Source organism: Gopherus flavomarginatus, chromosome 7, assembly GCF_025201925.1.
Source record: "Gopherus flavomarginatus isolate rGopFla2 chromosome 7, rGopFla2.mat.asm, whole genome shotgun sequence".
Lineage (NCBI taxonomy): Eukaryota > Metazoa > Chordata > Testudines > Testudinidae > Gopherus > Gopherus flavomarginatus.
Genome location: NC_066623.1, coordinates 10,012,007 through 10,025,334, shown reverse-complemented (window position 1 = coordinate 10,025,334; position 13,328 = coordinate 10,012,007). Strand labels below are relative to the sequence as shown.

The following is a 13,328-nucleotide window of genomic DNA, read 5'->3' as shown; positions in this document are numbered from 1 at the left end:
GAATGTAACCAATGCAAATGTTTACACACATACACATTCTCCAATAGGCAACAAATGACTGAAGTCAACAACACTTGGTGCAAATATATATATGGAGATGGAGTTAAAATGGGAGCTTGAGCCAAACTATCCAGTTTGAGTGTTGGTTTTGCAAATCCAGAACCTGATCCAGGACATTTTGTAAAACCAGAACCATTCCAGGTGGCTCCGTCTGTAACTGATGCCATATTAAGGCATTTTAATGTAAACAAGAAACAGGACAACTACAGTCTATCTTCCTGCTTGATCCTAGGATTTACTAAGGATACCTTTGTCTTTATTCAGGTGTTTTCCTTCCACGGTGCAATGAGGAAGGATATTACAAAGCAACTCAGTGTCATGGAAGTACAGGGCAATGCTGGTGTGTTGATAAGTATGGAAATGAAATCGCCGGCTCTAGAAAACAAGGGACCGTTAGTTGTGGTGAGTAATAACCTGCTTCCCTAAGACAACACAAAAATTAACATCGTTATAAGCCCAGAAATTGCTGTAAGATCAGCCATGATAACAAAAAGCGACAACACAGGAAACATAATTAGCAGAGTCCCCAGTGTATTCCAGTTCACAATATAAACGTGTCTGTATGCTCATGCACGTACCTTTGTCTTGGAGCGTGTGTACAAGGGTATGAAATTGGCAATAACCACTGATAAGAAATGTTTTCGCTACCAGCTTGGCAAATGCAGTAGTTGCTATTAAAATAAAAGAGATGCGGTTGTTATGCCTGATTATTAAATATATTGTTCCTTATACAGTCAAACCCATATTTACAGGGGCTTCATAAATCAGGGCTTTCCTAAGAAGGGAAGGTTTAACTATACAAAGTTTTATAAATTAACTAGCAGGCCCTTTAAAAGTGCTGATACTACAGTATTATTACACTGATGTAAAATTACTGCATAGCTCTATATAATCAGGCAAACAAGATTTAAGTGGAATTTCTTAAATGTGACTCAATGTAATGACACCTTCAGTTGCTCTACTTCCAGCAAGAATAAAGAAGGCAAAGCTTTAGAAGCTCTAAAATGTACATGATTACATCCTAAGTTGCTATATCAGGGTCAGCGGGTGCTTTTGCAGGAGCGTATGTGCCTGAGTGTACAGAAAATCAAGCAATTGCAACATATACCTAGCCTTTGAGAACCATTTGCACGTGTGGTTACCAAAGATGGGCACGCAGATTCCTGTGTGCCCGCCTCTGTCCTCACCCCAGCCAGATATGCATCCAAAATAGGCAGGTAGCATATGTGTGCATGAGAAAGTGGATCAGTCCAATATCCCAGCTCCCTGGTGGCCTGATCCCAGCCCACATATAGACAGCCATAGCGCAGCCCCATCCCAACCAAGGTACCTGTGTGAATCAGTTGCACTGAGAGGGTGTTTCAGTGTCCATGCACATTCAGTTCTTTGGTACTCTGCTGAGATGAGCCACCAAGGAAGCAGTTAGCATTGATTGTGACAGGGATTTTCTGAGGTCGACTAGAGCTGACTGGCCATTTTTGACAAGACTTTTTTATGGAAAATTGCTGATTCATCGACAGCAAAACTTTTGATGACTTTCTTGACTCATGTTTTTCTGTGGGGGGCTTTTTTTAAACAAGCAGTGCAATTGTCAATGTTCTGCCTCAGTATTTTCTAAATGAAAAATTCTGGTTTTCTGATTCAAAGCAACTTTTTGTTTTAAAAAAAGCTGATTGGGATTAAAAAACAGATTTAATGGTCAAAATTGAAACACAGTGTTTTGAAATGATTGAAACAGAATGCTTCAACTAAACCAAACCAAATGTTGGGGGGAATTTTCAGTCCATGAAAATTTTCAAGGTTTTGATATTTTGTCGTAAATCAGGACAAACAGGTTGGGTTGTTAGTTTTTTTCCTTGAAATCTTGACAGTTTTCATGGGTTGGGAAAATTGTTTTCCATCCAGTTCTAATGTAGACATTTGACTTTCAGGAATTAATCCAAGACCACCAACTCATTTCATGTTTCATGACCACCAGACAATCATCAGATGGTAATGATTTTCAGTCACCATTGACCCTGGATGGATTTAAATTAGAAATCTAGAGGTGCAAGGCCTTGTATCTTATTCTAGATCCCACAGGACTATTACTTCCTCCCAGATTTGTGGTCATGGGTACAACAGATGTATGTACATTTTTAAGGGGACCTGCTGTGCTGTCATTTGCTAAATTGCCTCTTTAAAAATTAATTTATGGCAAAAAAAAAAGTAACTTGCATGGTCAGAACATTAACAAGCATTGACTAAAGAGATTTTTGGGTTGTTGGGAAAGAGAATGACATTTAACTCTTACCTATTTTAGAAGAAGAGCAAGAAACCTCAGGGGATTTTGGCAGTGGTGGATCTGTTGTATTACTGGATGATTTGGAACAGGACCGTGAAGCAGCGAAAAAAGACAAAGAAGGGAAAATGAAGATTCATGTAAGAGCAGCTAACGAGGATGATGAAGATGAAGATGATGATAAGGATGATGAAATTGGTTATATATGGTAGTTGTCACAGTTCTGAGGACTCATGTTTTGCACAATATTGCAAGTCACTTCATATCTCTGCAATTGTATCTAAGAACATCAGGCACAAAATATCTCTCCTCTCTGTTTAATTTTGTACAGTATATATCATTTTCAAGACAGCTTTTTTCCAGCTAGCTACTGGTTTGAATACAGTTAATTTTTTTTCCTCTGTCAGTGGGGCTATGAGTTTTGTTAGTTTTGTTTAAGCAGAGTTTCATAGCTTAATCTCCACCTGCAGAGCTTGTGAAATACAGTTTATGGGATTAAAAAAGAAGAGAGAAAAAACAAACCAGTGCAAGTATTAAAAGCCCATTTTATGTTATCAACATTGGAGAAGTTTTGTCATCAGCTATTAACTGAATTTTCTGACCATGTTATAAGTAATTGCTTTTCTTTTATGCAGTAGGTAATATAGAAAAGCAGGTGCCTCGGTTTCTGTCCCATGTCTGGCACTTGTCACTAAAGAGCAAGTCTTATGTGTATAATAACTTCTGGCTCACTAATATTGATGGTTTTAAGTCAGGAAGAAATCCATCAGTATTTTTTCTCACTTGCTCTAAGAGTGATTTCTATAGGCTTAGTTCTGCCCTTATTGAAGTCAATATTAAAACTTCCATTGGCTGTAAAAGTGCAGGATCAGGTCATTGTCACCTCGTTTTCATAGTTAACAATATGATCTCGATCCTGAGAGATGCTGAGTGTCTGCAGCTACCACCGACTTCGAGCCTCGTAGCAGGGGAACATGATTTAACCACCTTCCAGAATGTTGGAATGTTTTGTACATCTAGATCATTGTAACCATTTTCCAACTAGCACATCTTGGGTTTCTGTTTTAATTAGTTTGCACTAAAAGTTTGCACTAATGTCATGCAAGCTGCCTCTGTTTCTGGAGTAACACACCAATGGATCTGCTGGAAATCCTCTGTTCTTGATTTACCCTAAGTAACTCCTCATTTGGAAGCTAGGAAGCTGTCAAAGATACTCACCATCAAAAGTAATAAGCTGTCTCTTCTTTATTTTAAATTGTTAATATTTATTTTAGTCTGTATAAAAAACAACCTTAGATAGTCATGTTTCCAACTAGCATCTTTTCTGCTTAATATGAAATATCGTGCACTCCTATACACACCTATAAATAGAAGAATGTTATTAAAATTGAATCCTCTGATTCTTTAAGCCGTTCCCATTTATACATATCTCCACAGCTGTATCACAGCATTCTGAAGCTAAATTATTTACTTCCCTTCCCTGTTAAAAGTCATGGGTAAAATGAATGTACCATATCATGGCTTTTATCCTTGTTGTTATTTTATCCAGATTATCAGAAAACACGATAACAATGAGAAGTCATGGGACAGAATATGTTTGTAAGCAGTTCATTTTTGTATTTAAGAGGACAAAAGTGACCCATGATAGAACTTTAATTCTTAAATCTTTTAGGGTCAAATGCACCATGAGGTGACAGGAGTAATTCCATTTAAGTTAATTGAGTTATACTAGAAATGAATTTGGCCAATAGGCATTTCAAAGAAAATCTTTATATTTCTGTTAAAGACACTACTTCCTTATGTGAATTGACTTGCATTTTCAAAAGCAGCTGTCGGGTGCAGTTTACCCTCAGACCATTAGTCAATATAAATAGTACTTTGCCTGCTTATCTATCTTGCATGTTCCGTGATTCATTTTTGGCGGTGAATCGTGTCATTACAAGGTAAAGTTTGCAAAATGAAATCTACCAATATAAATGCCAAATCCCATTCCAAAAGCAGGGTGTTTCACCCATTTCCTTTGGGTTTCATGTCCTCAAGCCAGCAGTCTGAATTTACTGTTCTTGTGACACATGAGCCCAAGCCAGACATCCTTCTCCGGAAAAAGAACAGGAGTACTTGGGGCACATTAGAGACTAACAAATTTATTTGAACATAAGCTTTTGTGGGCTACAGCCCACTTCATCAGATGCATACATCTATAGCCCACGAAAGCTTATGTTCAAATAAATTTGTTAGTTTCTAAGGTGCCACAAGTACTCCTGTTCTTTTTGCAGATACAGACTAACTCAGCTGCTACTCTGAATCCTTCTCAGGGTGTACCTTCCAGATATACCCTTGGTGTTTGTACTGTCTATTATCCTGTGGGTCTTCAGTGACTGAGGGAAAAAGCATTGCTTTAAATGTTTCCAAATAAAGGCCTGATCCTGCAAATTCTTCTGCCCACATAAGTAGGGATTTGCAGGCTCCAACCCAAAGGTTTCATACTAGAGAATCCACTGTATGTATGATCTTATTATGCAAGCCCAACAAATGGACTCCCTATGCCTTGTATTGTTTTCTGGGCACCATCACTGCACCTATCTGCTAGTAGCTAAGACACACACAGCTGAAATACACACTAGCTCCTATAGTTGACATTATAAACTGCAAAAGCTGGTTTTATTTTTAAAGTCTTGTTTCAAATCCTTTGCCTGCAATTTCTTTGGAAGAAAGAAAATTTGCTCATTACGAACAGAACTTGTCTGAAAGGAAGAAATAATTTGTTTCTGCTTATCTAGGCAGTGTCAATGTGTGCAGGTGATTTGAACATAAAAGGAAAGGCTTCATTCACACACACATCCATGGAATTCACTGGTACAATAATGCATCAAAATGGGAAAAGCCCCGTGACAATGGGAATTGTGAACATCAAATGAGCTTCTATGTCACAACTTGTTGTAGGGGCATAGTTGTTTTCAGCTCTTTTATTCTATGTTTGTCTGGAGTCATGACCTGAAAGTTGTTAGAGGTCCAAACTGGATGATTGGTCTTAATAGAAAAGGAAGCAGCCAGGATTTCCACTGAGGGTTGGTTTGCTCTCTGTTTTTTTGTGGAAAAATGGTTGGCAGCTAAGGCAATTGATGGAAATCCTACAGTCCACTCTGATTCACTTTTTAGGGCGAGATTGAGCTTTAACCAGCCCTGAGTTTGGAGCAGCATGTAGCCTCAGAGCAGCCCCCAGAAAGCATTGTGCCTTCGGAGGCACTGTTCCTCCAAAGTTCCCTGTGTGGGCTGGGGAGTATGCTGCATAAATCTCCCTCTTGCATGTAGCCAGCTCCACTCACTGGTGCACGGAGCCATGACTCTACCTGCTTCTTGCCCATCTTCAACCCTTCCCCAACTCCCCTCTGCTCACTTACTCCCATGGGGGAGTACCACTTAGAACAGCAGGGTTGGAAAGGACCTCAGGAGGTCATCTAGTCCAACCCCCTGCTCAAAGCAGGACCAATCTCCAGATAGATTTTTGCCCCAGATCCCTAAATGGCCCCCTCAAGGATTGAACTCACAACCCTGGGTATGTCCACACTGCACTCTATGCACAGGACGTGACTCAGGTTTGAACCCAAGTGCCCCCTCTGTCCATACATCAATGAGTCTGGCTCAGGCCAGCAAACACTCAGGACCAGGTCCTAGGACCCTGCTAGGGACTGAGCCTCAGTCCAACCCCTGTCATTTTGCAGTGTGGATGCAGCTCAAGCCACAGACATGCAGTATGGGCGCATTAGCACAGCTATGAGACCTGAGTCCAGCAATTGTAAGCCCAGTTTTACAGTGCAGTGTGAATGGTCAAGCATGGGCTTGGAGATACACAAGCCTGGTTCGCACAGATTCAGGTTTCCAATGCAGTGTAGACATACCTTTGGTGCCCATGCAGGAGGAGAGTACTGTTTAGCCCTCAGCAGATAGCATGACATGGTCTTCAGATGCTCCCCCAGGCCGCAGGAAGATCCTGCAATGAATTTCTCATTATGCTAAAATTGGGGATGGGGAGGGTTGCTTTAGGGGATTGTGTATGTGGAAAGAAATAATAAATGCAGCCTCTATTTTGCATGATCCAGATGGTTATGTCCTGTCTGTGATACTGGTGAGTCGCCTTCTTTATTTGACTTGTAATGTTTATAAATCACTACCAGATGAGCATAAGAGGGACAGAGATGGGAAGCTCATTCTGCTCTGCTGTAAAATGAGTGACAAGAACAGCAACAAAATGGGCCTGGTCCTGACCTCATTTACACTGGTGTGAATCAGCAGCAAGGCCATTGATTTTACTGGGATTAGATGGTATAAAACCGCTGTGAAATCAACAGCATCCCCAGTGTGTTCCCGACCAAACTAGTGATTTGGAATAGCCTGAGGAAGCTGGGCTTTGACCGTTTTATTTTGCTTCCATCTCTTGAAAATCACTCTTTATAAATTACAGGCCTTGAAAAGAATTCTTTTCTCCTTGCCTTTGACAAAAACGATGGCGATTTGCAAAAGGAACAAACACATCTTGTAGTTCGACATTGTTACTTGTAGTGACCCTTGAGCACCATCAATATCTTGCATCTCGCACATCTGGGCTGGCTTCATTCTGAGATTGATTTTAATCAGATGAAATCTCTGGTTTTGCCCATGGCCTTTCCCAAGCTCATGGCCTTGCCATTTCCCTGACTCCAGGCCTCACCGTCAAAGTAGAAGAGGCATCCCACTGTGCCATGAAATCAAGGGGATATCCACAATCATTAAGAACTGTATCATGAAAGCTGACACCATACCAACGTTCTGCTGGTGCTAAACTCATCCCAGGGCAGATGGCTCCTACACAGTGATATGCATCACATAAATCCTTGAGAGTCAGATCTTCTGCTCCCCTTACAGCCTGTATAATCAGGTACTGTTCAGGAGAAGTGCAGGTGGGTAGGGAAGATGCAAGCAGTGGCTGCAGCCTCTATGTTCCATTTGCACAAGGCATCAGGTTACTGCATCCACATACATACAGATCCTGTAGGATCCTCTTTCATTCCCTACATTTATAAAATATTTCCTTTAAATAATTGCAATCAGTCTTACAGCTTAATTGAACAGGCACTCTGGCCACTCCAATGCCAGCAGGTCTTCATCCTCATTCTCTCTAGGACTCGGGACTCATCCTGTAGCCTCTTCTCACCTGACTCTTCCAGGTGAGACTGGCTGCGTTTATTTTCAGCAAATATGAAGTAATGAACATAAAAGTGAATGTATTACAGTCCAAAACCTGTGTTCAGATGTACCTGCACAAGTCCCATCAGAGTCAATGGGGTGTTGTGTGTACATCTGAAGGCAGAATGCTGCCTGGAACAACTGCTGTAGTTTTCTGGGTGACGCTCAACTTGGTCTGGAGGGCTTGTGCGAACCTCTTTGCCCCAGTTCAGCTCCCAGGTCCTGGTTCAGGAAGGCATCCCTCTACAGGAAATCACCTTAAGTGCGTGCTTAACTTTAAACACATGCTTACGTGCTTTCCTGAATGGAGGTCAGAATTTGAGAAGAGTAACGTCATTATCTAGTGTAGTAGAGTAGAAATACAATGTAGCACATAAAAAATTATACAAATTGTATAAAAGAATAATGTCCCATATTTTGGTAAGAATTGTGTAAGGCGGAGCCACACGCTTTGAGAAAAGCAGCTGAGAATATGTCTGGATCTGGGGGCAGATCCCCACCTGATGTAAAGCTCCACTGAAATCACTGGAGCTACGACAGTTTCCAACAGCTGCCGCCTGGCAAATCAACTTGCTCAGCAGAATAATGTAATTTTGCCAATCACCGTTTCCCACCAAGTATAGTAACTCCTGATTTTTAACTTTTTATCTTATTATGGCTGTTGTCAGATTAAGACAGCAGTGAAAGTACATGCCATTAACGGTGGGATGACAAAGCAGAGTTCTTTCTGTTGATCTTTTTCCCACCAATTGTTGAAGATATTTTAAGAAGATATCCCAGTTTAGTGAAGTAGTAAAGCAATGGGCATTCAGTGCACTGTATCCAGAGGCAGCGGCCATTGCAAACTGCAAAAGAATTAAACAGCCCCTTTCTCAGGCTTCTCCTGCATGACAATCAGGAGATTTGTAGGGAGCATTTCACTTGCTTCTGGCTTGATTTAATTCCCATTTTTGTTACAAAGTCAAATATTCCACTTGCCTCAAATTGTTGACCTTCCAAATGTGAAAGATGGAAACAGAGGAGCTCCGTTATTTAAAGATGGAGACTAATTTTATCACATTTCCTTTACAGATGAAAGATTATGAAACATCATGAAGTATTGCTTTATGTTTCCAAGTGTCCTTTTCACTAGTATTGTTAACTCAAAATACCCCTTGAGTTCAGTTTCTGACACGATTTTTGTTGTTGGCACCTTCATGAACACTATGAGTATATCAAAATATTTTGGCTATGGTTTTAACCCATTTTCTGTGTTTATTTAATATTTATTCTACAGTTTATATTTCCAATGTAAAGTTTATATTGAAAACAACACTGTTTGTTAGTGAAAGCTTCTCTTTGCCTATCCAGCCTACTCTAGAGTCTCAGTGTACTTTTCTGGCATAGGAATATTTTAATATTTGCATGTTTTTTGCAGATTTGCCACCCAGGCAGCAAATGACATAAGATCTAAGGTCATCATTTGCTACAGACCACCAGATCTCTCCTGCTTAGCTTGTTACACTTTTTGGCTTTCATTGCAGTTTGTTCTGTATACCATTCTGGTTTCTTCAATACATAGACTGCTTTGTACAGGTACTATCCATGAAAAAGCCCTTTCTACGGTAGGTGGGTTTTGGTCTTTTTATACTTTTCTCAATGCTGCTGATATCTGTTACTGTTAAATGTGATGTGTTGTAAGGAGAGATCCAAATATTACGTGTTTAAGTTTGATGTCCCTACTGTAGATGGAATGTAGGTTATCATAGTAAATTAGATTAGCATAATAAATTCTGAATGCTTTTTCCATAAGGAGTTAACTGGAATGTGAACATTTTGCTAACCTCCTTGGTTAACTGTAAATGCTTAATTGTAGTCCTAAATAGCTACATTTTTGTCTGTCTCAATAAATTTTAATTTGTCTGCGACTCCTTTTTGCCTGCCGTTTGTTTTACACTGTGGGGATCCAAACTACAGTATTGCTGTGCTTAGAGTCAGCAACGGAAGTACGCGCTGAAGTGGCTGGTCCATGTTATTTTTCAGTTTTCTTCCCTGTACTTCTGTTCAGTGTCAGCTGTTATATCTGTGAAGTTAATGTCATGTCTTTAGAAAGCTGTACTTTAAAACAAAAACTGGTAACTGGATGTATTAAAAATTGATTTAAAAAAAATCCTAATTAATTTAGTTTCTTTTCCAAGCTTGTTTCCTCCCCAATTAGGTTTTGGAAATTGTGGTTTTCTGTTAAATAAAAAGTGTCTCCTGAAAGTATCCATTGCCATGCTCTCTAGGCACTTTAACATCATTACCTACAATATAAATCAAGTGAAATTAATTGAAAATACCACTGGTAAAAAATAACAAACCATCTATAATTCATAAATATAAATCTCTGTTTTTGTCTCTCTGGCTCATTAAGTACCCTAATATCATCTAATGCATCTGACTTCTTTTCAGTACAATAACATTAATTGACTTTAAAGACCCAGTATTAAAAGCATAGTGCTGCCAGGTATTGAAAGGAAAATGATTTTTCCATTTCGTTTCTACCCTATTTCCATACATTTTAATCAGCATAAAAGCACATTTCTTGGCTCAAACAATGTGTTACCAGGGTTGCTCCTTAGATTCCAAGGCCAGAAGGGACCATTGTGATGATCTAATTTGACGTCCTGTCTAAAACAGGCCATAGAACATCCCCAAAATAACCCCTAGAGCAGATCTTTTAGACAAACATCCAATCTTGATTTAAACATCGTCAGTGATGGAGAATTCACCACAACCCTTGGTAAACTGTTCCAATGGTTAATTACTCTCACTCTAAGCTGCTTATCTGGCCCCGATCACGTCAGTATCTGAGCACCTCACAACGTTTCAGGTATTTATCCGCACACCACCCCTGTCAGTCAGGGCAGGGCTATTATCCCCATTGGGCATATTAGGAACTGAGGCAGAGAGGGGCTAAGGATCACAGTTTTTAAAGATACTTAGCCATTGCTGCACTCAGCATGACAGCTCCTAACTGATGAAGGAACCTAGGTCTCATTTTCAAAAGGGATTTAAATACTTGGGAGCCTAAATCCCATTGACTGCAATGCTGAGCACAGCAGCACCTAAATGTCTTTACAAATCTGGACTTCAGTGACTGGCCAATGGTCAAACAGGAAGTTGGAGAAGTGACCTGAGGCCTCCCAAGTCCCAGATTTGCACTCTAACCACCGGGACCATCCTTCTGCTCAGCAGTGCTGTAAATTTACAGTGCTCTCTACAAAGAGAGCGAGACATCTTCCCTGCTCCAAAGACATTGGTCTCAATGGACAAGGTAAGGAATGAGGTCACGTTCAGGACAGGGTGGATGGAGGGAGATTTTTGGTGAGGGAGGCCAGAGGAAGGATTCCTGGAAGAAGTGAGTTTAAAGAGGTGGTTGCACAGGAAGTGAGGTAGTGGCTTAGGTGCGGGGATGCAAAGCTGAGAGAGTGAGGAGGAGATAAATGTAGAGAGACTGGTTGGAGTGGAGGCGAGGAAGAGGTAGAGGAAATTAGAGCAGAGATATAAATAGGGGAGAGATTGTAGAGGTGTCTGGGAGGTGAAAAAGAGGTGTTTGAGTGTAATAATATTTACTTTTTATTGTGGTAGCTCCTAAGAGCCCCAGTCAAGACTCAGCACCCGTCCCCACTAGGCACTATAGAGACAAGTCACAAAAAAGCAGCTCCCTGCCCCAAGCGCTTGCAGTCTGGGTGCCAGGACACAACATGGCCACAGAATACAAGCACTGTAATTGTGCATGCTAGTTGGGTGCACAACTGTGCACCTCGCTACTTTTTTTTTTTTTTTTTAATTTAAACTGTCTGTCGCTTTACCTCCATAGAGGCTAAAGTCCTTCCCTACCAGTTATTTACTCTAAAGGGACAGGTGGAAAATCACTGGAACTGACTAAAGCAATTTTTCCAGAATAAAGCTGACTTGACCTGAGCTATACACCAGAAATCCAAGAGCGCCAGTTTGACAGGTGAGTTGAAGGAGAAATCCTGCTGATTCACGTACCTGGAGACTCCTTTCTGTTACTTTCTGTATCAGATCATCATGTAATTGCAGCTTTTTAGTTAATCCCAAATACAGAAAATATCACAGTTAGGCACCTTTATCCCAATCACAAGTGTTTTTCTGATGTGTAACCCAAATCACAAGAGGGAATTGAGACATCAAAGTCAGGAACATGCTAAGAATCCTCCTTAAAAGTATGTAAAATTAATTAATCACATTCTATGCTATAAATCAACTGTTGGTGACAAAATAACTTATAGGATGTTAAATTGCCTGACCTTGAGTACAACTGAGTTTATCCTTAACAAAAACACTCCAAAACTGTCTGACTCATGTCAGATTTTAGATATTATGATGCTGAGCACTATAGGAAAAGCTGAACTTGGGAGAGCGTGAGATATTAAATAGATTTTCAGCATCTGAGCTGGTTTTTCTATCCTTTCTGTTTGTACTAGAAAGGGCAAAGCTGCAGGCATCTTGCACCTTGGTTTGCATCACCCACGTAAATTCTAGCCTTCTCTGTTCCTGATGTATGTTGACAATGGCAAATTTTGAAGCGCTGACATGTTATGAACTGAGCAAAATCTAAGTGAAGGCTTCAGGCTTTGGGCCCGAAGACTGAGAGCTGTAAAAGTCTGTCAGCCAGTCCATCTTCAAACCCAGGGTTCAGACTGCTCCATGTTATGGTTTCCCACATGTGAAGAAAACCTGCATTTCTCAGTCAAAATGATTTTTATTTCAGATTAAGGAAAGCAGAAACAAAAAACAACCGTCTGTGACATTTCCTCTTACAAGGCACCTTGCTAAAACTTGCCCTTAGCATGAGAAAGTGCCTGCTCTGGAACAGCTCTTCAACTCAACTGGTCATGAGCAACACAAGTGCTCTCCCTCCTCCCCCCTGCCCACACAGGCTCCTCTGTCCCTCTGCAAGCAAATGGCATGTTCCAACGTCCAAGTCCTCCAAGTGTCTTCCTGAAGTGCCCAGCCCCTAAGCCACTGGACACACACAGAATGTCTGGCTCCTCTGTTCCCAAAGGAACTGTACACCACAACTAGTTAAGCACAGCTCCGCTTGACACACAGCACTTAGATTTGTTTATAGAAAAAGCAAGTCCAAGTTTGTGGAACAAAGAAAAGAGGAGCAGATGATTGCAAACAGAAATACTGGGAACAAAGGGTTACATATAAAATAAAATCATAACACACATTTTGTGGCCTAAACTTAACTAACATGCTGCCCTCTTATCTAATAAAGTACTGCTCCACCTCCTCCTCATAACAGTTTTTAGCCAGGAAGACTGAGACCTTCCTTTCATAAGACCAAGCCTGCCTGCTGCTGCGTTCTCTCTGTGAGGGTCTCTCTCTGCACCCCTAGAGTTATTAGAGGAGTCCTTTGTTCTTCATCTATAAACAGGGTTCTCTTGGTGTTAGGCACCTATGCTATTTTAGCTAGAAGTTCGGGGGTGGGGGCAGAGGACTTTCAGCCCAGTGGTTAGGGTACTCACGTGGGCTGTGGGAGACACCCAATTCAAATCCCATCTCATCAGGTGGAGGGAGGACTTGAAGGGAAGAGTCACTTACATTCCAGGTGAGGATGTAACCACTGGGCTAAAAATTGTCCTCTCTCCCATGCCTGGCCATTTTCTGTAAGCTCACCTATAGAGGCCCAATCCAGTAGATGAGTTCTGAGCACACATACCAGATCAAGACCCAAGGTGAGATAAGTGGAGGAATGCCTGTCTCT

The 13,328-nt window shown here is 40.8% G+C and overlaps 1 protein-coding gene across 1 annotated transcript in view; it reads left to right on the top strand.

The window, feature by feature from the left end:
• Positions 1 to 9,088, top strand: part of SPOCK1 (SPARC (osteonectin), cwcv and kazal like domains proteoglycan 1) — a 505,769-nt gene extending 496,681 nt beyond the window's left edge. Inside the window, exons 10-11 of the mRNA XM_050962256.1 lie at positions 325 to 462; positions 2,363 to 9,088. Of these exons, the coding sequence (XP_050818213.1) occupies positions 325 to 462; positions 2,363 to 2,553 (329 nt within the window). The 3' untranslated portion in view covers positions 2,554 to 9,088. The remainder of the gene's footprint in view (positions 1 to 324; positions 463 to 2,362) is intronic.
• Positions 9,089 to 13,328: the final 4,240 nt, after the last annotated feature.